The 25,622-nt window shown below is 40.7% G+C and overlaps 1 protein-coding gene across 6 annotated transcripts in view; it reads left to right on the top strand.

The window, feature by feature from the left end:
- The window catches only part of GPHN (gephyrin), a 453,097-nt gene that overhangs the window by 383,248 nt on the left and 44,227 nt on the right, over nt 1-25,622 (top strand). For all 6 annotated transcript variants that reach the window (XM_054026831.1, XM_054026833.1, XM_054026832.1 and 3 more), the window contains 6 exons: nt 579-671; nt 9,325-9,380; nt 15,371-15,490; nt 20,077-20,135; nt 20,358-20,511; nt 22,936-23,057. In XM_054026831.1, the coding sequence (XP_053882806.1) occupies nt 579-671; nt 9,325-9,380; nt 15,371-15,490; nt 20,077-20,135; nt 20,358-20,511; nt 22,936-23,057 (604 nt within the window). The remainder of the gene's footprint in view (nt 1-578; nt 672-9,324; nt 9,381-15,370; nt 15,491-20,076; nt 20,136-20,357; nt 20,512-22,935; nt 23,058-25,622) is intronic.

The following is a 25,622-nucleotide window of genomic DNA, read 5'->3' on the forward strand; positions in this document are numbered from 1 at the left end:
CCCTGGGAGAGCAGTCAGTGTTGGGCATCGTGGGGCAGTGGCTGGAGGACTCTTGGAGTCGACATAAGTAATATAGTATCTACATTCATGCTGCATTGACCTCAGTACATCAATGTGTCTCACTGCCACTTGGGAAGGTCGGTGTTACTGTGTCACTGTAATGGGGCACTTACTTCAGCGGAAGACAAATTTAAGTGTAGACATACACACAACTAGGTCAATGCAAGGCAGCTTATGTCAACCTAACTTTGTGGTGTAGACCAGGCCATAGTCTGTATCTCAGCTGACTCCTCTGGTTCTGGATACTGTACATCCAAATCCAATGCCAAGAAGCTTGTCCTAACCAGAAATGCAGGTTGACTGAACCACATCTTTCATCTCTGCTTCCAGGCTGCATCTCTCCATTTATTTCCCTATTGGTTTGGAGAGAAATCAAAAGCTTGACAGATCTGATTACAAGATGTGTCACATACACATGAATTTCATCCATGGGAGCACACTGCTGTCACCTTCTCTTCCCTTTGAGTATGTTCGCTGACATGGAACATGGTCTTTTTTTTTTCGTTCTTTCCTTTTAGATGGAATGGGCCGAGTTCTTGCTCAAGACGTTTATGCAAAAGACAACCTACCCCCCTTCCCAGCATCGGTAAAAGATGGATATGCTGTCAGAGGTAAATGCTTTAACTCTAGGCATGCAGTGCATCTTCTGAAAACTCAGCATTACCCCAGATTGTTAGTACACCTACATGCTCCAGTTAGAAGCACTTCTTTCTTGGATATAACTATTGTTATACATTTTATTTGTAGATGTCTAGATCATTACTGAAATCATGACTGTGTAAAATTCAGCCACTTTAACCGAAGACTGCAGTGATTAGTTCTAATTCTTTAAGTGAGGGGAACAGGGGACGGGGGAATGAAAATGCATATTTACAGAGCCATGTTTAGTAAAACCTTTCAATGTTTTACTCTCTATAACTGTGCTTGGGTCTGGTAACCCTTTCAATGAAAGTTGCCGTTTTGCTGCCACTTCCCAGCAGGAAACTGACCTCATGATATAGTTGAGACCCAGGAAATGCAGTTCTTGTATGAGACGGACATGAGAATTTCAAAGAGTTTCCTGTTTTTTAGAATTTTTATTATTAAGAGTGTTTCCTATGCATCAAATATTTTATCAGACTGTTACAATTCCATCTTACTGTTTGCTTGTTTGTTTATTAATTATTTTTTATTATTACAGTTGATAATTTTCAAAATTGTGTCTGGGAATGCATGCTTCAGAGTAATTAGATGTAGCAATTAAAATATTTTTTATATTACACTGAAAGTTTTCCTAGGAACTTTCCTATAAAGTCTCCTTAGGCAGTATAACCTAGAGAACAGAGCACTGATCTGGGACTTAGAAGATCTTGTTGTGCCGTTGGCCTGTTGAGTGACCTTGGGCAAGTCACTTCACCTTTGTGCCTCTGTTTTCCCATCTGTAAAATGGGGATAATGATATCTTGGTGCATGCTAAAACATTTGAACAGGAACTGATACATTTACAAATGGTCTGCGATAAACTTAAGTCTGCCAATCTGAAAGTGAACCCAAAGAAATTTGAGTTGTTTCAAAAAGAGGTAATTTACCTTGGGCACCCAGTCAGGTGGAAATTTCCACTGACAAAGAGAAAACTGAGGCTACACAGAACTGGCCAACTTCCCAGACACTCAGAGATGTGTAGAGTTTTGTAGGGTTCTGTTCCTATTACAGAAGGTTTATTTGTGAGTTTGCCAATATACAAAACAATTGCATAGGTTTGGTGAGAAAAGGAAACCATTTCAGAGGTCAGCAGAGTGTTCTGTAGCATTTTTGGAGTTGAGACTGCTTTTGTCTTAGCCTACCCATATTTTAAAACACCTTTTATATTGGAGGGTATTACAACAAATATCTAAGTTCTCCTGAAAGAAATTATTTCACCACCCTAAAGGAATTCCTAGCAGTGGTTAAATCTATAGGACATTTTCACCACTGTTTATATGGAAGGAAATTTGTGGTCAGGACAGACCATGCACCCCTGCAATGGCTGTTTAGATTCAGGAATCCTGAGGGGCCAGTTCCCAGGTACAGAGCTATGATTTCAGATGCTTATTTGGGGCTTAGAAGATCTTGTTGTGCCATTGGCCTATTGAGTGATCTTGGGCAAGTCACTTCACCTTTGTACCTCTGTTTTCCCATCTGTAAAATGGGGATAATGATATCTTGGTGCATGCTAAAACATTTGAACAGGAACTGATACATTTACAAATGGTCTGCGATAAACTTAAGTCTGCCAAGGTGTCCCTTCCCTGCTCATTGCTGAACCTAGAGGCATATGGCTGAAGGGACAGATATCAACTCATCAATCAGAGTTTTGGGTCTTTCGTCGCATTTAGCTATCTTAGGGGGCATGATCCATAACCGAGATGACTGGGTTCCCAAGCAGGTAATAATGAAATGCATCCATTGCCAATTTTACAGTCAAGTCCTTTTTTTCAATAACAAAATAGGCCAATTCCCAGGGAAATAGTTTGCAGTTAATATAGAGCACTGGCTGTTCCTCCCGCTGGACAGAAGCACACAGAGAAGGCAGCAGGAAAGCCTCAGATGCAGCCAGAGAAACACTTGTAGTGTGACTCTGAAAAAAAATTAAAAGAGGGAGCTTTTCGATAGAGTGCTGGCTGGAAAGATGCTTAGTTTTTGTTCACAAATCAATCTCCTGCTGCTTGATTCCTATTTTGTCCAAGAAAACAGTACTATTGTGTACATTATTTGTAAATAAACAGGATTGCATCAAGACAATACCTGACTCCTCCATCAGTTTTTCCTCCTAACATACAAACCTGCAAGACCCAGAATTTTGGCGAAGTGTTCAGGTCAAAAGCCATACAGATATTAGTATTATTATTAATATTTGTAAAATGTTTTTCACATTCCATTTCAGAAAAAGATGACGATATTTGAGAATGGGAGTGATATGGTTGCACTGTTTTACATGTAAAAGAAGGTGGGCAGTAGCATTCTATGCATGCTCAACTCTGGAGAATTGGAGGCTATAGTGAAGAGAGTTGCAGTAGTGGAGGCAAGAGGAGATGAAGGAATGGATGAAGATTTCAGCAGAGGTAGATTCCAGGCAGTGAAATTTAAAGGCATTGTTGCAGAGGTGATAAAATGGGTAGGTTGATTCGCAGATCTGAGCCCTGAGACAAGAGTTCAATGTAAAGGAACAGGACAGTTTTTCCTATGAGGCATTAGCAGCTATTTAAACTGGAGGTGTAATGCAGGGAGCTTTATCTTGTTCCCAGATAAGTTAAATTTTGGCATTTAGGCATAGTCCTGTAGTTGGTATGGTGAAAAGCTGCACAGTCCGGGGGAGGGGGAAGGGAAGGGAGGTCAATAGGCATTCTGCCTCAGGGACAGTGTCTTTGGTTAGCTCTATGGTAACATGGGGCAGAGAGACTAGTTCATTAAACGTGGCAACTAATTCCCTCCTGCACAGGTGGCTAGTTAACAGAACCATGGCTCTTGCTACTCTCCAGCACTCTCTGATCCCTTTCCAGTAAGTTTCTTCCAGCGAGAGGGAGAGCAATTCAGTAGCTGCTCTTGCAGTCCCAAAACATGGGAGCTGCAATTCTGCACAGCATTTACATGGGTGATGAAGCTCCTTAAAAGTCAAATCTGCTTTCAATGTGCAGTACACATTGATCAAACTGAATATGGGCCGCACTAATGTGTCCTCACTATTGTAAGACTGTTTAAAAATAGGCTTATGTATGAGACCAAGGTTGTCACATTCCTTATGTTGTAGTTTAACTTTTTTTTTAATTATTTTAGAAAATGAAAATTGTTTCCAAAAAATAAAATAAAATCTAATATTGAAAGTTTAAGGAAATATGTACAGTTATATAATATTCTGTTATACAAGAGAACACCTGTTCAGAGCTGAATATCTTAGCCCCAGGACCACTTGCCATCTGTGACTGTTCTTAGGCATAAAGGTTGGAAAAGTTTTGGCTCAACTTTGCTGAGTTATTTTCACCCTTTGCTATTTGAGAGTTTGGAGTCAAGGGTTAAGGGACTTTGTTGGACTTTTTTTAAAGTGAAATTAATCTTTCCTTCAAAAATTAGTAAGTTCAATAGTCTTTCATCAGCAGATTTGTAGACTGGTTTCAGAATGTGAACTCAATAAACCATTACAAATGTAGCCAACCGTAGAGTAGCCATTCTTCCTGAAAGCAATTCGTCTCATAATGGTAAGAGAATCTAGATATTTCCAGATGACTGTTTGGGGTATTGAAATGAAACAAAGGTTACTGGATAAGGTTGTCATTGATTGGTCTTCACTACTGGGAATATTTTGAAATGCAACAGATTTAAAACAGATAAAAGGACATATTTTCAATGCAATGTTTAATTAAACTATGCAACTCACTTTCACAGGAAACTCCGGAAGTAAATAGCTCACAAAGATTTTCATTAAGATTAGATATTTATACAGATCAATGAACAACATGAACAATTACAAAGATTATAAATTTGTATGCTCTAGACTGTGAACTACCCACTGGGGTCCAGTAGAAATTTCCTTTTATGGTATATAGTACTGCAGAATTTCATGCATTATGGTTTCTTTGCATTTTTTCTGAAATATCTAGCATTGACTGCTTATCAAAGATGGATTTCCAGACTACTGTTTCAATGTGGCAATCTCTATGTGCCTATGAACCCTGTGTTGTTGAGGAGATAATGAAGAAATGCACTTCAGCAGCACAGAGTGTGTTTCACATCAACCAAGGCTACTCACTCAGTTTGAATAAAAGTTAAATCTACTTTTGAAGTGCAGTGCATCTTGATTCATGCTAACTTGAAATCATTTACTAGCATATTGGCAGCAAAGTAGTGAAATGCACCTCATGGTTCTAGGTTCATCAGTAAACCCTGGTGCAGGTCCGGATTTACACCTTACGAGCTCCCACCCCCTCCCCCATGTGACTCTGCATGGAGCCCACCCCCACCCCCCTGCATCCCCATGTAGCCCTGGAGCCCCCCAGCAGCCCTGTGTGGCCCACTCTGTTTCCTAACCTGGCTTGAAGAAGGCTGCTGTGACTTTTCACTTGAGGAAAAAATGCACATACCACCCACCTGCTAGCTGTTGGTCGCCACCCACCAGACCAGTTAGCCTCAGCCAGCTCAGGCTGTTCTGGTGCCACAGTGGCCTCTGGTGGGAAAAAGATGGAACTGCAGCACATTCTCTTTTCGGGGGGGGGGGGGGGGGGAGAATTCTGCCTCCCTTGGACAAGAATTCTGCGCATGCTGCAAATGTCACCTAAGGGGAGGGGGCACGATGTGAGACAAGTGGTGTGTAGGGCATCTCGGCAAGGAACGGGACAGATCAGGAGGCTCCCTCCCTCTCGAGAACTCCTGAGCAGTGCGGCCAGCAGCAGGAGGGCAGCAAAATAGCCCAAAATACCGCAACTCGCAGCGGCTAACTGATAGCTAAAATAGCCCAATTGGGCTAGAAAATCACACATTTGGCAACGAGTGCCAGTGCCTCTAGACATACCTGCTGTGCCTAATTGGAAATCCGGCCCTATCCTGTTGCACTTTTGAGCTCATCTGTTATGTGACTTCTGAATAGTAATTGGTGGCACATGGAAAACTCTGAAATGTATTTTATTTAGGAACAGATCTGCTTATATCATATATTGTCTGTCTTTCTTTCCCCACCTCATGTTTCCCTACTAGCAATATTGGCATGAAAACAAGATTTTTGTTTCTTAGTAGTTCATCTGCTCCTATTATCTTTTCCTCAGCTCATCTTATGTTATAACCCTCCATTAGATACATCATAATCAGTCCCAAAGCAAACACTTGTGGGTATTAGGTAAGGAATGAACAGTAGAAGCAGATGAACAACTATGAAACACACTGCCTGTTTTCCTGGAGAACAAGATAATATGTATACAGGAGATCTGAGAGGTAGGCAAAGCTATTTATTTAACAGCTGAGTTCCACTTTTTAAGGAAAGGAGTTAACAAAAAACCTGGTTTGATTTTGATACTACATTTTTAATATGATTTTATTTGGCTAAGAAAATAGCCAACACAACCAGGGCCAGCTCCAGAGTTTTTGCCGCCCCAAGCAGCAGGAAAAAAAAAAAAAAAAAAAAGCCGCGATCGCGATCGGCGGCAGCTCAGCCGTATCGCTTTCTTCTTTGGCGGCAATTCGGTGGCAGGTCCTTCTCTCCGAGAGGGGAATGAGGGACCCGCCGCTGAAGAGCCCAACGTGCTGCCCCTTCCCCTTGGCCGCCCCAAGCACCTGCTTGCTAAGCTGGTGCCTGGAGCTGGCCCTGAACACAACCCATTTAAAATTAAATGAAGATTTTACTGTTCAGTGTTATTATTTAATGCAGACCCAAGAGGTTTGTCTGAAATAGCAGATACAGATAGACTCGTGAAATTAACTCACCACTGCAACAGACTGTAGATTTGGCAGAAAGCACTTCCAACACCCCTTATTGGGGTCAATAAGTACTTACAGTAGTAATAATAATAATAATACTTAGTACTTTCCATCTAAGGATCTCAAAAACATTGCCAGCCTCAAATATTAAAAAATCATGAGATTTTTTTAAAACTATAAATCTGAGATTCTTTTTATTTGCCTCCTGATTTCTGAGTCTTTAGGATGCACTCATTTCACATTTTCAAGCTTTTCTATACATCAGAAGGGCTAGAAACTTACTTTTTTTCTTTAATGAGAGCTGAGATTTTCATGTAATCTCTTGATTCCAATAGCTTTTAAGGGTTAAAGCAAATTTTTTAACCCAATAGGGTTTTAGAATCATAGAATATTAGGGTTGGAAGAGACCTCAGGAGGTCATCTAGTCCAATCCCCTACTCAAAGCAGGACCAACACCAATTAAATCATCCCAGCCAAGGCTTTGTCAAGCTGGGCCTTAAAAACCTCTAAGGATGGAGATTCCACCACCACCCTAGGTAACCCATTCCAGTACTTCACCACCCTCCTAGTGAAATAGTGTTTCCTAATATCCAACCGAGACCTCCCCCACTGCAATTGCTTCTGGTTCTGTCATCTGCCACCACTAAGAATAGCTTAGCTCCATCATCTATGGTAGTTGAAGGCTGCTATCAAATCCCCCCTCACTCTAGAATACTAAATATTGTGAGACTCGTGATAGACTCTTGTGAGTTGGTGACATTGTGAAAGACTTGTTTCTTCAGCTCTTACTTGTGTTGAGCAGTACTTTACTCCATGTGAAATTTCAGTGAAATCAGTGAGGCTACTTGTGAAGTAAAGTACTATTCGGTATGTGAGAGAGAGACTGATGACAGTTGAGTAAACATCACAACCCTTTGGGGACATAAGTATGGTAAATACTTCCATTTTCCAGATGGGGTCTCTGAGAGTAAGAGAGATTAAGTCATTGTCAGAGCTCAAATTAGAACCCAGGGACTCGATCTTGTTCCAATTAACATCAATGATAAAATTCTGATTTCAGTGGAAGCAGGATTTCTAGTCTAGTCTAGATAGGTTCTTATGCTGCCCTCATCACTGTAGTTTCGGAGCCCCTTCCAATAGTGCATTCAGTGACATGACTAGCATCTGTCACATGTGGTTTGTTCTCTCTCTTATCCTCTCCCTAGGGGGAGAATTTTGCATGCAGCGTAGCGTTTTGTTTTGGTAGATAAGGAGAAAGACAACTTGAACGTGACTTGATATTCTGTGAGAAGCCAGCGTTGAGGGTGGATGATTAGATCCCAAGTCTCCTGACTTCCAATCCTGTACTCTTCCCCTAGGATGACATTGCCTCTAGATATAGAGTAATCACTTTTGGGTGTAACATGATCAAATGGTTAGAGCAGGTAACTAAGTGTCAGCACTCCCAGATTCTGTTCCTGACTCTAGCTATGAGACCTTGAGCAAGTCACTTACTCTTCCTGTACCTCACATTCTTCTTCTGTAATACTGATAACACCTACCTCAGATGGTTGTTGTGAGGTTTAATTAATTAACATTTGTTAAGCACTTAGAGATCCTCAAATGAAAGGTGCTATAAAAGCATAAATACAGTTCTTACAGGCAGAACACGTAGCGACACCTATACACCTCCTAACATTTAATACTTCACACGATTTCAGTTGCTTCAAACTTCAGCTGTTCACACTAATAATTTCTGTGTTTGGTCTCTGCCTCAGAATTATATATTCAGTTTCAGCAAAAACAGTTTAAGTATTTCTGAGAATAAGAGCAGGGAAAATATGGTAGTTATTCTCAATTGTTTCTTCGAACCTTTCTAGTGCCTTCAAAGTAGAAACTCAGCATTTGTTAGCAGAAGTATCTTTGCTGTCCCTTTGAAAATCTGTCCAGATATGGACAAATGAGTAGCCCTGGGAAATTGCCATTTGAACATACGCAGTAAAATGTGTCCTTTAATTTTAAGAATGCTCCAATTGCAGTACTCATAAACCTTAGCCCACCTGCTCTCCCCCATCAAAATTCCCTTTTGTCTAAATGAAGGTGCACTGGGCTGGGTGTGAGGAAGTGATGAGTTCAAATATCACCTCAGACACTGACAGCTAGGAACAGAACCCAAGTCTCTAACGTGGTATGTTCGAGTCACATCTACTTAGCCCCACTGTCTTTCAGAGTGAATGTGTCAGATGTACATGCTTGTCTATACTGTCTGTAACCACTGCACTAATCATTAAATCACATTCCCCCCAGAGCTAGGAAGGGAACCCAGAAATCTTGATATCCAAAATTCTGCTGTTGTCTTGTTGTCTTCCAAACAGTTATGTAACATGCTGGCTCTATATATATATATATATATATATATCATGGCCCTCCGTCTAGTGGCAGTTTCACAGAGAGGATAACCAACTATTGCTGTTACCTCTACCTCATGAAGTTGAGGCTTTTATCTTAAGAATCTTAAATATAATTGGAAATCTTTGATATTAAGATAATATTCAATTGTTTCCTTTTACGTTCTCTCCAGACTTCTTGCAAGAACTAGGAACAATGAGTATATCTGAGCAATTTTTTGGTAGAGAATATTATTCTATAACCTGTGATTAGCACATTAATAAATACATCGTAAAATAAACTTAAAAGTCCAAAATGTTTTGCAAAATATTCATATCCTCTCATACAGGTTCTAAAGAAGCAAGTCTAAACTAAATCTTGGATTATTCTAAGGTTCTCCCATTCTTGATTTCTAATTTTCCCATTTGGGATGGTTCCGTCTTTTTATCACCTTCTTTCTTCTGTATTGTCCTACAGCTGCTGATGGCCCTGGGGATCGATTCATCATTGGGGAATCCCAAGCTGGTGAGCAGGTGAGTACAATTTCTTTTCTCCCCTTCTTTTTCTCTTTTTATTCTAAGTTGTTTTTCTTCTCTTGTAAGACTAAGGATCTGACTTCTTTTTTTTTTTAAACTTATGCCTTGCATTTGTGCTCTGGAATCCTCACAAGTGCTCCAAAGATTGTATTTGTTATATTGCAAAGATTTGTAACTCTCTAGTGCTTTCTTGAGGGTAAAATGACTGTGGGTAAGACATTCCTTGACTAAGCCTGTGTTCTTTGTTTGCCTGCCATGTTGTTCCTGAATGGGTTAATCAAGAAGCTCAGAGCATCCACAGTGAAGTGGAACTTTGAGAGAAGGTGCATAAGTCACTGGGGGCTCTGGTGGTCTGAGGCACTGGTTTTGGAATATAAGGCAGTGGGGCTGCAGAATCTCATGTTTCAAAGAAGGGTGGCAGATATGAGGTCTTCACCTGGCTGTATGCCTTAGAGACCCAAAGCTAGGAATAGTGACCTGGCTCTATCCTGCGGGCTTAGGCGCATGTGGGATCCCGTGATTGGGTCCACTTGTAACATACTGGTGTCTGTCTACAGTCTCGGACAGGTTGTGAAAGACAGCATGTGGTGCAAGCTACCCCAGTTCTGGCAGGAGCAAATATGTGTCCATTTTCAACACCTGGTTAGATCCTCTGCTGCTGGACAAACAAAGGGCTGCTAAGGAGACAGCACATTTAGTCTGAGTGAGGAGCAAGAGTACATCATATCATTCTGTAGTGACTCCCTTTGTTTGGTTCAGGAGAAAAGCAGCTAAGTTATGAAAGGATTTGTATCTGTTTCCCTTTGAGTGGAAGTACATTTATCACAATAGGAAGTTTGATTTGGGGGAATAAAGGGTGTGGGCCTTATGATGTTTTAAAAGGCCTTTGAGAATCCCCCAAGACCCAGTGAAAGTGGGGTACATTCTAAGCTCAACATTAGCTTGATCCGATTACTGTAATAGTCTAAGACAACTGAGGATTTTAATTAGAATAATTATTAATGGTCTATGTTCTCTAATGGCAAGAGCAGGGAACACACAGGCAGGATTCCTGGGTTTTGTTTTCATCTCTGCCACAGAATCACTTTTTGACATAGGTAAGACACAGCTTCTATGTACCTCAGTTTCTCTACATCTGTAAAATGGGATTTTGATGTTTGTAAACGATTTTGAGGTTCTAAAATGAAAGGCATTATAGAAGTGCAAATATTATTATTACTATGTATTTTACAATTTCACTGTATCAAAGCAACGTCTTTCATATTAATTGCCATTTTCTTAGTTGTATATTTCATATTGATGATTGCAGAATCTGGGCTATTACCTGAGGATGAAGACAACTTTACAACAAAAATATAATAATAATAATATGTTGTGTAGCACCAATAGCTTTATTCATTCTGTTTTACATTGCCGATGTACTTGGGGTGATGTAGAAAAGAATAAAGGCAAACTAATGTAATAAAACACAATAGACTACCACTCTCTCAGATACAAATACATAAAAACAAATGAATATGTTCAATTTTAGAAAGGGAAGGTAATAAATATACAGGCAACAGTGCTTACTGTATTAAAACACCCAAACACAGGTGTGTTTGGATGCTTTACATCATTGGAAGTTTATAAATCAGAAAAGAGGAATTATGCTAATTCACTGGACAATAAGCTGAAAATGCAGCACATTTTACAATGATTGACCCTAATCATTGAATTCTGACATTTTCATAGACATATTCCTTATGAGGCCAAAAGGCAATAAGTTTAAAATGGGAAGGAATTTAAATTCTTTTTTATGCAATATACAATTAACCTGTGAAACTTGCTGCTATAGGAGACAAATAGCTTGGTAAGTTTAAAACACTATTAGACACTTATATGAACAAAAATAGTATGTACTTTTATAGTATAGCTAGGACAAAAATTATAAGGACTGTAATGATTCCAGGCATAAAATAATAGTTTAGCCTTCTGAAGCATCTGTTCCAGGTGAAAAACAGATATAGGCTACTACAGTGGTTCTCAAACTTTTTTTTTTTTTTTTTTTTTTTTTTTTGCAGACCACTTGAAAATTGCTGAGGATCTCAGCAGACCACTTAATGATCTTTCCAAATGTTGTTTGTACCGTTAGCTAACTATTGTAAAGAGCTTTGGATAAAAGTGCTATATATATAAAAAAAACACCTTAATAATAATTAACAGGTTTTTTTGGTTCTACATATAAAAGTACACAACTCATATTTTAATATCAGTACTCTTTTAATATCAGTATCTTTCTAATGCAATGGACGTACCCTCTCTCCCCCACCGTGGCAGCCCCCGAGCTGGGGCTGGAAAGGAGGGAAGTATCTCCCCCACCACAGCAGCCACACAGCTGAGGCTGGGAAGAAGCCGTCTCTCCCCGGCAGCCACAGCCCTGGAGCTGGGGAAAGTCACCTCTTTCTCTGGCCACCACAGCCCTGCACGTCCCAAATTCCCCCCACCTCCTCTTCTCACCCCCCTACTCCCTATTCCCCCCAAGGCCACCACCTCACCTACATGTGTGTCTTCTCCAGGGTCCAGGCACCTAATTAGTGGAGCCACGCCTGCGTAGCTTCACTAATTAGGTGGGTGGGACCTTCCTTCTCTCGTGTGCGTCCACCCAGGCGCGCACCTTAGAGGGAACTATCCGCGGACCACCTGAATGGAGCTCGCGGACCACTGGTGGTCCGTGGACCAAAGTTTGAGAACTTCTAGGCTACTACATTAGATCAGGGGTCGGCAACTTTTCAGAAGTGGTGTGCCGAGTCTTCATTTATTCACTCTAATTTAAGGTTTCGCGTGCCAGCAATACATTTTAATGTTTTTAGAAGGTCTCTTTCTATAAGTCTATAATATATAACTAAACTATTGTTGTATGTAAAGTAAATAAGGTTTTGAAAATGTTTAAGAAGCGTCATTTAAAATTAAATTAAAATGCAGAGCCACCCGGACCGGTGGCCAGGACCCGGGCAGTGTGAGTGCCACTGAAAATCAGCTCGCGTGCCGCCTTCGGCACGCATGCCATAGGTTGCCTACCCCTGGATTAGATGGAACATTTGTCTTCTTGGAGAAGGCAAGACTATTTTTAAAAGACTTTCAGATAACATTTACTGACAAATAAAGCATATGTGGCAAGTCCTATGTTCCTGGGTCAGTATATTTCCCTGAAGGTCTCTTAAAACTGAAGAGTTCTTTGAGGAACCCACAAAAATCTGAGCCACCTGTGAATTTGCTAAATTTGTAAGATGCATAGCAATGATCTGGGTTCAAATCTTGAATAACTTAAAACCTTAAGATTACTATACTGATTGAATCCGATGGCTACTGGGTAAGGGAAAGCTGCAGACTTGATATATCTTGATTTTAGCCAGGCTTTTGTCATGTAGAGCTGTGTCATTCTCATCAACAGTTAGAAGTTGCTCTGTAATACTCATCTAGACCAAAGAATGTGGTCTAGATGAAATTACTAGAAAGTGGATGCACAACTGGTTGAAAAAACAAACTCAAAAAGAGTAGTTATTAATGGTTCGCTATCAAACTGGGAGGGTATATCTAGTGGGGTCCTGAAGGGGCCTGACATGGGTCTGGTACTACTCTATATTTTTGTTAATGATTTGGATAATGTAGTGGAGAGTATGCTTATAAAATTTGCAGATGTTAACAAACTGGGAGGAATTTCAAGCACTTTGGAAGACAGGTTTAGAATTCAAAAGGACCTTGATAAATTGGAGAACTGGTGTGAAACTAGCACGATGAAATTCAATACAGAGTATCAGGAACCAGGGGGTTGAGTACCCTCAGCTAAGCCTGCAGCTAGCCAGTTCAGCTTTTAGGCAGGTTAATGAACCCAGTGGCTGCAGCAGACTTGCCTGATTGGCCAGCCCACCTGAGTGGCTGAAAGGAGCCAACAGGTCTGCATTTAAGCTCACCATCAGGTCACTAGCTGCTCACTGCTGGCACCAGCAGGTACAGTTGCTCCTGTGCCTGCCTTGTTCCCAGCTTTGCTCCTGCCTTGTTCGTGTCCTGCTCCAGTCTGCTCCTGTTCCAGTTCTGCTCCAATCTTTCCCAGCCCTGCTGCCTTGCCAAACATCTGAACCCTGCTTTGAATATTAGCTCCAATTACTGGCTTCTGACTCCAGTTCTGCCCATTGGGTCAGGAATGGTCTAGGTTTATTTGATCCTGTCTCAGCAGGGAGAGATGGACTAGATCAGTGGTTCTCAACCCTGAGGGTCCGCAGACTTTGTCTAGGGGGCAGGAAAAGGTTGTCATTATCATAGAACAGTGATTTTTGACCTGTGGTCCGTGGACCCGTAGGGATCTGCAGACTAGGTCTAAGATTTCCCAAAGGTTTTCACACCTTCATTCAAAATTTTTTAGGGGTCCGCAAATGGAAAAAGGCTGAGAATCAGTAGACTAAATGACTGCTCAAGGTCTCTTTAGCCCTACATTTCTATGATTCTGTGGTTAGTGGAATTCCAGATATGGTACATGATAATTGTGCCTTTTTTAGTTCTCATTACCATTTTATTTAGGCCCTGTTGAAAGACATTTGATCTCCTCTGTCCTTAGAATAAGCAAAATTAAATGACAGGTTTCAGAGTAGCAGCCATGTTAGTCTTTATCCGCAGAAAGAACAGGAGTACTTGTGGCACCTTAAAGACTAACAAATTTATTTCAGCATAAGCTTTCGTGGGCTACAGCTCACTTCTTCGGATGCATAGAATGGAACACAGACAGAAGATATTTATACATACAGAGAACATGAAAAGGTGGAAGTAGCCATACCAACTGTAAGAGGCCAATCAATTGAGATGAGCTATCAGCAGCAGGAAAAAAAAAACCTTTGAAGTGATAATCGAGATGACCCATAGAAGGTGTGAGGAGAACTTAACATGAGGAAATAGATACAGTTAGTGTAATGACCCAACCATTCCCAGTCTCTGTTTAAACCTAAGTTAATTGTATCTAATTTGCATATAAGTTCGAGTTCAGCAGTCTCTCTTTGGAGTCTGTTTTTGAAGTTTTTTTGTTGCAAAATTGTCACCTTCTAGTCTGTCACTGAGTGGTTAGAGAGGTTGAAGTGTTCTCCCACTGGTTTTTGAATGTTATGATTCCTGATATCAGATTTGTGTCCATTTATTCTTTTGCGTAGAGACTGTCCGGTTTGGCGAATGTACATGGCAGAGGGGCATTGCTGGCACATGATGGCATATATCACGTTGGTAGATGTGCAGGTGAATGAGCCCTGATGTCGTGGCTGATGTGATTAGGTCCTGTGATGGTGTCACTTGAATAGATATGTGGACATATTAACTTAGGTGATACAATTCACATAGGTTTAAACAGAGACTGGGAATGGTTGGGTCATTACGCAAATGCATTTTAGTGCTAGTGAAAGTCTGCAGCCCTGGAGACCGCAGTCCTCTATCCAAAGAGCGTATACCACAGTGGCTCTTTGCCTGTGTGCTTCATCCCCAACTCAGAATGACCACCTCTTTGTGTGATACGTGTTGTATCCTTGGGGGCACAGAGAGCTGTAAACCTAAATACACAACAATAGGGGAATTAATTCTCCTCATCTAATCATTCTTTGGCTTCTTTACCAGCAAGGGGGCCAATTTATTACCCACTATGATAGTTTCAGTCATCTTCGCAGAAGATAGGTGTCCACATCACAAAAAATAACTACCAGTTTATTTCATACTGCCATCAGATAATAATGGATTTCAATTACTAATGACCTGAGTCAGATTTGAACCTGTGTTATTCTTTAATTACCTAGGGGATTTACCCATATTAACTCCACTAACATCTATCAAGAAGAAAATAAGACACACTATGAAAAGGATTTATTACTCTCCAGTTTATTGCTGCAATGTTCAAATGTTTTCAGGTTTTCCTATTCCTTTGTTAAAAGTAAATTAGTTGTCATCATTTGATGGTTTGTTGTTGTTGTTTTTTTCAGCCAACTCAGACTGTGATGCCTGGTCAGGTAATGCGGGTTACAACAGGTGCTCCAATCCCCTGTGGTGCTGATGCTGTGGTGCAAGTAGAAGACACAGAACTCATCAGGGAATCAGATGATGTGAGTCATAACTAAACACTCATTGTGCTAGTAGTTCTGTGTGCAGTAGCATGTCACTGATTTCAGAGAATCATTCTGCAATCCAGTGGCCTCCAGGGGGACATTGTGTCATAGCGTCCATACCATTCGTACTTTTTTGCCCTATTTATTAAAATTAGAGTACCAAATCCAGAAGGAGTCAAATACACTATACCTCACTCTGCTTCCTGGAATCTCATAAACCTCTCAATATTTCCAGCTTCACGTAGTATCCTAGTCCATACATTCCTGTTGAAGGCTTATTTAGTCTCTTCCAGTATCTTGATTTGGGCTTTGAGATGCTGCAAACTCTTTATGCACTGAGAATTTGAGACTCTATATTAGTTGCATGCCCACTCGGAGCCTCAATCATCTACTGCATTGATATAAATTTCTGTTAGTGGCAGGTAATTACAGGTTTGGCACTGAGGGCCTGCCTCAGTATTCTTAGTACAAGGAAGATAATGCTGATCCAAATATCCCACTTGTTAGCACATCCTCAGAGGAGATATAGCATGTTCCTTGCTGCTTGAAACCATTTCCTAATTTCATCAGAAGGAAACCTCAGGTTAGCATCTCTCAGTTAGAATCCGCATCATCTGCCCAAATTGTGCTACCTAGTAATGAGGCTCTGCTAGATCTTGCAAAAGTAAACTAGCATACCCCAACAACAGTACTGCCCACCTGTAAAAGGGCTGATAAGAAATATTATGTTCCATCTAAAGATTAGTAGTTTCTGTTTTCTCATACCTCTCTCATCCTTGTTTTCTCATCCCTCCCTGGTTGTTGAAGCTTTAAATGAACATGAAAGGCAACATCACCACTAAATCAACACCATACATCGAAGATCAGAAACATCTCAATTTGTCTGGTCACAAATCATATTCGTTTGAACTCTGCAGTTTAGAATCACCAACTATCAGACACTGATGGCAAAATATAATCACACCAACTACTCAAAGTTCAATTTGTTTATAGAGCATTTACCACCAGAACAGAGGGACCAATGTCAAGCAATCATTACAGAGGGTCATCCTCTTGCCAGAACATCCCTGCAGGCCTCTTCGGATGCCACTGACAGCTGCTTTCTCTGTTTCTACAGTGATAGTCATGAGAAGGGCCTCCTGGCTTCAGCACTCAGGATTTCTGAGGGAGGTCCAGAATACAGTAAAGGACCTTGCCTTTGACAGCTTAAAATTTGTTGCGGAGAATACAAAAGAGTCTCTGCATACATTAAAATATTCCAGGATTACTTTGCATTCTCTGGGAGTTTACACAACTGTCCATAAAAGGAAATTTAGTAAATCCCAGACAGTGCAGAGATCTCGTCCTGTTCAATTCTCCAGCTTCCAGAGACCTTATGAACCCCAATGAAAGAGGCAGAGGTTCAAGAAAAAGAGGCCGTCTGCTGCACAGGAATCGACCTCACAATCCTCCTCATCAAGAAAACTATTTTGATGGGGTGATCAAGGTTCTGAGTTACCCTTACTAGCTGCAATGGTTCACATGCCTTCCTTGCTTCAGGGACCACCTTTCTCACTTCCAACAATCTTAGAAGCATATCACTACATACAGGTGAGTTTTGGAGATCATATCAGCAGGATACTCCACTTTACTTTCCTTCCTATACCCCTTCCCCCTCCCTCTTCAAAGACCCCTCTTGTGAGCATCTTCTAGAACAGAAAATAGACTTCCTCCTGAACTTAGGTGCTATAGAAACAGTTCCTGTACAAGACAGAGGGAAGTGATTTTATTCGAGGTACTTCCTGGTTCCAAAAAAGAATGACAGGTGGAGACCCATTCTAGATCTAAGGCTCCAACAGGTTTGTGAAGATACAGAAATTCAAAATGTCAACACTTGCAGTAATAATACCATCATTGGACCTAGGAGATTGGTTCTTGGTCCTCAACGTACAAGATGCATATTTCTATATAGTGATTCACTCTTCCCACAGAAGGTTCCTGTGTTCCACTCTAGCTCAAGACCACTTTCAATAAAGTGCTTCCATTCAGTCTCCCTTCTGCTCCCAGAGTGTTTTTGAAGGTTCTGTCAGTCGTAGCGGCTTATGTTTGCAGAAAAGGGAATGCTATTATTAACATATCTTGATGATTGGATGCTAAGGAGGTGCTTCTACAGCAAGATCTCGGTGGCAATTAGCACTATTTCTGAGCCCCGGACAGCAGTTAAATATTCAGAAGTACACCTTGACCCTGGTGCAAAGATTGGAATTCATAACTCGATGCGGTAGCAGCCAAAGACTATCTCCCAATTCGCAGGTTTACAACCCTATCAAATGTAGTCATTATAGTTCAAATCAGTCTCTAGACATCGGTCAAAAACCTGGATCCAGTTGTTGGGGCATATGGCAGCTGGTACTTGGATGGATAAATTGCCCTGTTCTATTCACACCCTCTGAAGAATCTGGCACCAGCCACTGTCGGAAGACAGGATACTGGGCTAGATGGACCATTGGTCTGACCCATTATAGCCATTCTGCTGTTCTTATGTTCTGTCTATACCATCTATCTATGAAAATGGTCTTTGTAGTAACTATATCATCAGCCCTAAGGTTAGGGGGGAGATTCAGGCTCTCATGGCTAATCCACTGTAAACAGTGTTCAGTAAAGACAAAGTAACTGCTGAAATGTCTATCTAATAATATTACATCACGTTATGAGTTAGCTAGAGGTGATCCACCCGTGCAGGTTACAGCTCACTCCATCAGGGCTAGGAAGTTTCTACAGCTCCTCTGAGACACATAGCAGTTTCATAAATTTGCAAGGAAGCAACATGGGGTCAGTCTTTCACCTTTCATTATTTGAGGCCTTAAGATCAGATGCCCACTTTGGCAGAGGTGTCCTGCGATCAGTGTTTAAATAAGACTCTTAGCACCCATGTCCTGATTATGAGTCCCTGTTTGCAAGTCACCTGGAGTGAAATATATATGGACAATCACTCAAAGAAAGAACGACTACTTATCTTACAGTCACTGGTTCTTCGAGATAAGTTATCCACCTGGATTTCCATGATCTGTTATCTTTTCCAACTACTATGGAGTATTAGACCAAATGGGATTCTATGTTGTCAAAAGAATGGAGGGACAGTGTGGCTCACTCCACTCTTCATGCCTTCAGTTTGGGGGGAACTTGAGGGCACCCAGGATGCAAGCATGATCCCAATGAACACTGCTAGACAAAAGAATCCAATCTCACAAACATGGGGCACATGCACACCAAAAGTGCAATCCATGTGGACAACACATCTTGAAGAACCACAGTTACTATGAGGTAAGTAATTATTCATTGTCAGAAGATTAAGATTGCATTATCATAACTCTTAATTTATTGGTGTTCAGAGGTTTACGATTAGACAGTCTCCATATTCTGGGAGAATACAAGACATCACGGGGAAACTTTAACTCTGCAACAGTGTTTTTGGGTGTTTAATTTAAACCAAAATCCTTTCTGCTTCTCTTTGATGTCTGTCCTGATGAAAATGCCAGATTCTCTGGCACCTTTTTTAGAAAAGTAAAGGGTAATCACAGTGTGCTGTCCAACATTGCCTTACTCTACAAAACAGGTTCTAATATGCAACATGGCAAGGTAGGTATTTCTGAACACACAATGGCTTGCCACGTTTGCCTGCATTGTAAAACAAGTGTCTAACTCATGGCATTGGGATGCCTCAAGTACAAAAGGTGCTAATACAAAAATAAAATTCTTCTCCATTCTCAGCACAGTACAAATTCAGTGCTGCTGACAACCTACCACTTTCTCACAGCTGAGCATTTTTATCATCCACCCACTTGCAAAGTTTATAAAATTAAATATTTATACATATCTTGTAGTCTTTAAATTAAACTGCCCCAGTGGATTTATTGGCATTGATCAAATCACCAGAGCATTGAAATCCTGAGTATGTGATCACAAAAGTTCTATCAGAAATCAGAGCTCAGGCTTTCCTACCATTGTCTTGTTCACAGTACATAAACATGACATATTAACTGCTCTCTGATGTTCTGAAGAGGAGAAAAGAAATTCCAAATAACCCCACGGAAATTTGGGCACACGAATGGTTGCTAGAGTGGGTTTTTCCTTATTGGCGTAGTGCCATATGCTTTACTACACTTCTTGATTTTCTCTCTGGAGAGGCTACTTCTGAAAAGGGGAAAGAATCCCTGTGGTAAATGAGATCAACACACAACCCAAGGATATTGTACGGGGAAGACACATAAACATAGCACTCTTAAAAAAAGCAAGGCAAAACTGTGCATTCAGTGCAGGTCCCTTCCTAGTGAGCTCAGCTGGAAAGTAATTATTTTAAACTCTTTAAATTAGAGCACACATTGTAATGCACTCATGATCAGCAGATCAAGAGAACCAAGAGGATGCTTGAACCATAATATGACAGAGTAATCGCTGCTGTGAAGAGATCAGACTGTGGCATGGCCATTTTGTGAACCATTAACAAACAGTGCAGACTGGTGAGAAATAAAAGCTGATTAATTTTGTTTGGTTAACACATTTGGAATTGTGTGACTTTTGTTTGTTTGTTTGTTTTGTTACAGGGCACTGAAGAGCTAGAAGTACGAATTCTGGTGCAGGCTCGACCAGGCCAAGATATCAGGTCTGTAAATAACCTAGTTTTAAAATACTCTAATATCTCTTTAGAAAATATAATGGACAGTGCATTTTATAGTCATTGTTTTACCATAAATAGCACTGAAATTTTGAATTTATGACCAAGGCACAGATGCACACTCCTCTCTTGGAGCTTGACCAGGTAACGAGAGTCATTTTGAATTATATTCTATTTTTCTTTCTTCTTTTTTTGTGATATGGTTTTCAGACCTATAGGACATGACATTAAAAGAGGTGAATGTGTGCTGGCTAAGGGAACCCACATGGGTCCATCGGAGATTGGTCTCTTAGCAACTGTTGGGGTAACAGAAGTAGAAGTTAACAAATTTCCAGTCGTTGCAGTCATGTCAACAGGGAATGAGGTAAGAAAAATATCTTTAAACTCAAGACTTTTTAAATTACTTTCTTCTGCAAGCACAGGAGTAGTATTTTGGATAGTAATTCCCATCCTAATTCCAATTGGGCGTGTTTTAGTGGTGCTGAGCACCTAAGGATCAGGGAAGCAGTTCACATATTTATGCATAAAAGCTCCCTAACCCTCTACACACAGGTCCCAAAAGAGATGATGCCTACTCTTAGCAGGTATATATTGTAGGAAGGAGCTGTGCATGAGACTGGTCTCTGCCAGAATATCTTTTTTAGCATATGATACAAAACTGTAGTCCTACACATGTTTTGTTTGCAGAGGCTTCATAGAATATCAGGGTTGGAAGGGATCTCAGGAGGTCATCTAGTCCAACCCCCTGCTCAAAGCAGGACCAATCCCCAACTAAATCATCCCAGCCAGGGCTTTGTCAAGCCTGACCTTAAAAATCTCTAAGGAAGAAGATTCCACCACCTCCCTAGGTAACCCATTCCAGTGCTTCACCACCCTCCTAGTGAAAAGGTTTTTCTTAATATCCAACCTAAACCTCCCAAATGCACTATAAAACCCAAATCCTCAGTAAAACTAGATGTTATTTCTTCTAGTATGTTCACAGAAATATAAGCAGCACCCAGCTGGTCTGTAATTGTTCTCTTATTTCTAATACTCTTTGCAGAAGTTTCAAAATTAGAAACATGAATGGCAAAGGATTTATGAAATACAAGGTAGGTAAGGTAATACTTAGTTGGTCCAATAAAAGATATTACCTCACCCATCTTGTCTCTCTAATATCCTGGGACCAACACAGCTACAACAACACTGCATTCAAAGGATTTAACTAATACCAGGGGAATTTTTAAACACCTGGTTTAGGTACTTGTGGGCAATAGCCCTGTGTGGAAGATGAGGCATTTGGACCAATTTCTATAAAAGACAACTTATATCTTTAATTGAATTAAAAGTCCTCATCTTTACCAACTAGAAAATCACTTTTATTATTGTAGCAACTGTGCTGTATTTAAAAAATCCAGTTACCTCAAACGTGCATTTTGACCTAACATCTTGACTGTGCTCTTCTGAGGCAAACCTTTTGAAGTCTAAACACTAATATAAACCCCTGGCTGTATTCTCATCCTATTGAAAGCCTTTGATGTGTTTAAGTTTTAAATCTTTGATATGTAAAATAGAACCATAAAAATAAAGCTCTGTTCGCATTTGTCCAAACCATTTCTGATTGATGCACCCTGTTGAAATACTTAATGCTTATACAACCCCAATGAAAATTATTCTGTGACTGCAGAATGCCAACCCACCTTAGGCTGCAATCTTAACAGATATCCTAAGATAGGCAGGAGTAAGCTGGGCAGTAGATACCTCCAGAGAAAGTCCAGGGTGCCCCAAGGAGTGATGGTGATGAGTTAGTAAGTGAGACTCTTTCCTGTGAGCATCTTTTATATAACATTTTAAACCTAGATCCTGCCTGCTTGTGTTCATGAAACATCCTGTGGAACTTTTCACAAAGAACGGGGTGCTAGTCACAGTGTTGTGACCTAGCCAAGGTCGAACCTGAGTTATTATATTCTTACTACCTAACATCCTCACTGTAATTTCAATTGATATAGCATTCTCCTTTACCTCCTGTCCTCAACAGCTGTGTTGCTGGATGCTGTTAATCAGCACTACGGTCCATCCCAAAGGCCGAGGTGTTTCAGACATGGGTGAAAGGATTCCTACTGTAAAACATGTCTGTATGTTTGCTAGATACTTTGGCATCCTTCAAGATGAAAGATGCTATGTAAATATAAGATCATTATCATCATTGCCAGCTTTCTATCCCTTAAAAATAACACCATTTTTCATCTAAAATAGATTATGTTATGAATTACATGGTTGGCATTTGAAGCTGTGCTTATGTTTTCATCTGTTAGGCTACTGTATGTTTCCACATTTAAAATGTGTCTTTCAAAGTGAGTAGACACTAGACTTTATTATTCTTGGTCACTGCAGCATCAACACAGATCCTTAAAGTTTCAGTAAGATAAGAACAAGCAGATCTGTCCATCAACCTGGAAATAGTTACAAATTTAGAGTTTGTGATTTGATTTATACTGCGTGGGATTGGAAGCCTGATACCCCATGAAAAGAGGGTTTGCAGACATGGATGCACTGAAACAATTTAAGAGAGAGAATCCTAGAAAAACTTATTATTTTGCTTTGCCAGAGTCTCAGCCACATATCTTTTTGGCTTAAATTGCTGCATAGTCTGAATTCACAGAACCTATTTACAGACACACTCTGATTGACTTGTCATAGGTGTCTGTCAGCAGGAACCATATCCCACTTCAAAAGCAAGAAGTTTCCCATGAGCAAAGGCACATAACACTCTGAGGAGACTGACTGGTAATGTGGCTCTGTTTTATAGTTGTTGAATCCTGAGGATGACCTCTTACCAGGAAAGATCCGAGACAGTAACCGTTCAACTCTCCTAGCTACAATTCAAGAACACGGCTACCCAACAATCAACTTGGGAATTGTGGGAGATAAGTAAGTACCACGTGTTAATAAAGATTTCCATCTGTTGTCACTTCATGTTCACGTGTTGCAGTTTAACGCAGCAGTGGGGAAAGAAAACATGGCACAAGCTACATTCACTATGCAGCTCACTTCAAGTGCTACAGCATTGTGAGGGTGCTCATTTTGGAGGAGGAGTATTTTTATTTTTCTTCCCAGTATAGAGTTTAACAAGCCCCATCCTAGTAGTAAGAGGAATAGTCTGATAAGGATGTTTTTAATGAGAGATGTTTGTCTTGTTTAGTCTTCCTCTTGTTGTACAATTCTAGCATTGCCTCTACTCCCTCCAGTTTGGGCTGAGTATAAACTGGGACAGGATAACAAAACCAGCACTTGAATGGTGAAGTGTTTTGGTATCTATTCATGCAGCCTCATCATGGATATAAGCACACTGTATTTAATAAGGCAAGAACCTGCATCTGGGGAATATATGCTACAGAAATTCCAGTTCCTGATCTTTAAGAAGGTGTCTGTCACACAGTTTATTTTCCATATTGAGATTAATTTAGAGGTTAACTTTTTGTCAGATTTCTTGAATCACTATCTTATGGACAAGGCCCCACTCTTGACTGTGGGATATTGCTAAAACAGAATTCCAGAAATGCATCCGAGTATGCAGAAAGTTTTTCAGTCCTGTCCTCCAGTGAGCTCTCTGTTTTGACTGCTGTTACACTTCTGTGATCAAGTCCTTTTATTCATCTGACAATAATTTCTCCTTGGTTCTAACTAGGAGAGTTCTGCTTTCGAGAGCTCTAGCAGAAATGTTCGCAGCCTTTGGTGCAAAAGGTTCTAGATGTGTCAATGTGAAATCCAGAGCTTCCATGTCAGGAGCACCAATTCTCAGGATGCAAGCTTGTGCCTCAATACAAAAAAAGGTCCAGCTGTGCCAAGAGATCCTACACCTGCTGATACAGGGCAAGAGGAATGCTCAGCTGGTACACAGCACTTTGTGGCAGCCTCATAGAAGTTTATGACTGATCATGGTGGCTGAGTATATACTAAGTCTCTGGAATCATCAGCCCAGTCTCTGGACATGAATATGTATGTGGGAGGGGGTTGTTAGAGAATCTGGAGATTTCAGTAAAGAGCTGTCTGAAATCAAATGTATGGGAGGATTCATCTGATGCCAAATACATATTCTTTATGGAGGAGCACCAAGAAGGTAACTCTTCATGGGATGATACTACCTTTCCCTAGTTTTTCCAACATAAATCCAAGATGGATGATTTTTAGTTGAATTACAGTACTGCGCCCTGGAATCCAATGCTGTGCCTTTGGATTCATTCAGAATAAATGTTTACCAGTCTATGGTTACAACCCTTCAGATCATGTACTGCCAAGGCTTCATAGCCAACAGTCAGATGAAACTATCAAAGAAAGTCTTTACTCTGGTCATTTCTCTTAATCCTTCCTGTAATCTAATCCAGAAAGGTGTAGATTTATCTTGGGCAGCTTTTGATGTGAGTGATATGATTTCACTGCCTAGAGGTGGATGCCCACAAGTTTGCTTTGCTGCTGACCTCTGAATTCCAGAAAAAGGTCCAGAGAGAGCCAAAGGATCTACAATACACTAGAGAGAATTTGTTTTGGGGATCAAATGGAACCTCACTGCAGAAGACAAAGGAAACAATGGCTGTATTGGGTTCTCTTGGACCTGTGTTTTCTCTGTTTGGTCCCTTGTTCAAGGGAGGAAACGGAAAGTCTCCACTTTAAAACCCAGGTCTCAGATTAACATATGGCTTCAAGGATGCTCAGTTTCCCCTGCACAGGACACTTGGCTTCAGCAGCCTCTTTCAGCAAGCATCAAAACCCAAAGGGTTTTTGAAGGATTCTGGAGCATTTAGTTAACCTATAATTACCAGTAGTCTGCCAGGACCTATTTGTCAGAGGTTGACCTGGAACCTTTTACCCATGATGGCCCTGGTCACTTCTGACACATAGGCCATGAGCATTGTTCTTTGGGGCTACAAGATCAAATTTTCCCACCCCCAACCCCATCTTAAAATGCTCTTTGGCTCCTTTATATCAGGAAAAGATGATGCAGGAAATCCAATCTGTCCTGGAAGAGAAAGCCTTCAGATTTTCACCATGAGGTGATAAGAATAAGGGGTTTTATTTCAAGTGCTTCTTGATAGTCAAATCTGGGGACTTTAGCTTAACTTGAATTTCAAGGAACTGAATAGCTATGTAGTCAAAGAGAAATGGTCACCCTGCGAGCCCCGAAGCCTCTTCTATGGGAGCATGAACAGCAGTGTACTTAGGACCTTGACCTGCGCACAGAAATATTTCCCAAGCAACAGAAGTACCTCATATTTCTTGAAGGAAACAGCATAACCTATTTTATGTATTTGCCTTTTAGACCAGTATGGGCTGGTCTTTGGCAGTTGTCGTGGCCTAACCGCACAGGATGGGAATTAATGTGTTCCCCAACTTGGATGATTGGCTGATGAAGGACACCATTCTCTGGTGTATCAAAAGATTAATAGCTATCACCACTGCTTTGGAGTTAGTAGGGTTCACGATAAACTACCCAAAGCC

This window comes from Malaclemys terrapin, chromosome 4, assembly GCF_027887155.1.
Source record: "Malaclemys terrapin pileata isolate rMalTer1 chromosome 4, rMalTer1.hap1, whole genome shotgun sequence".
NCBI classification, from domain to species: domain Eukaryota; kingdom Metazoa; phylum Chordata; order Testudines; family Emydidae; genus Malaclemys; species Malaclemys terrapin.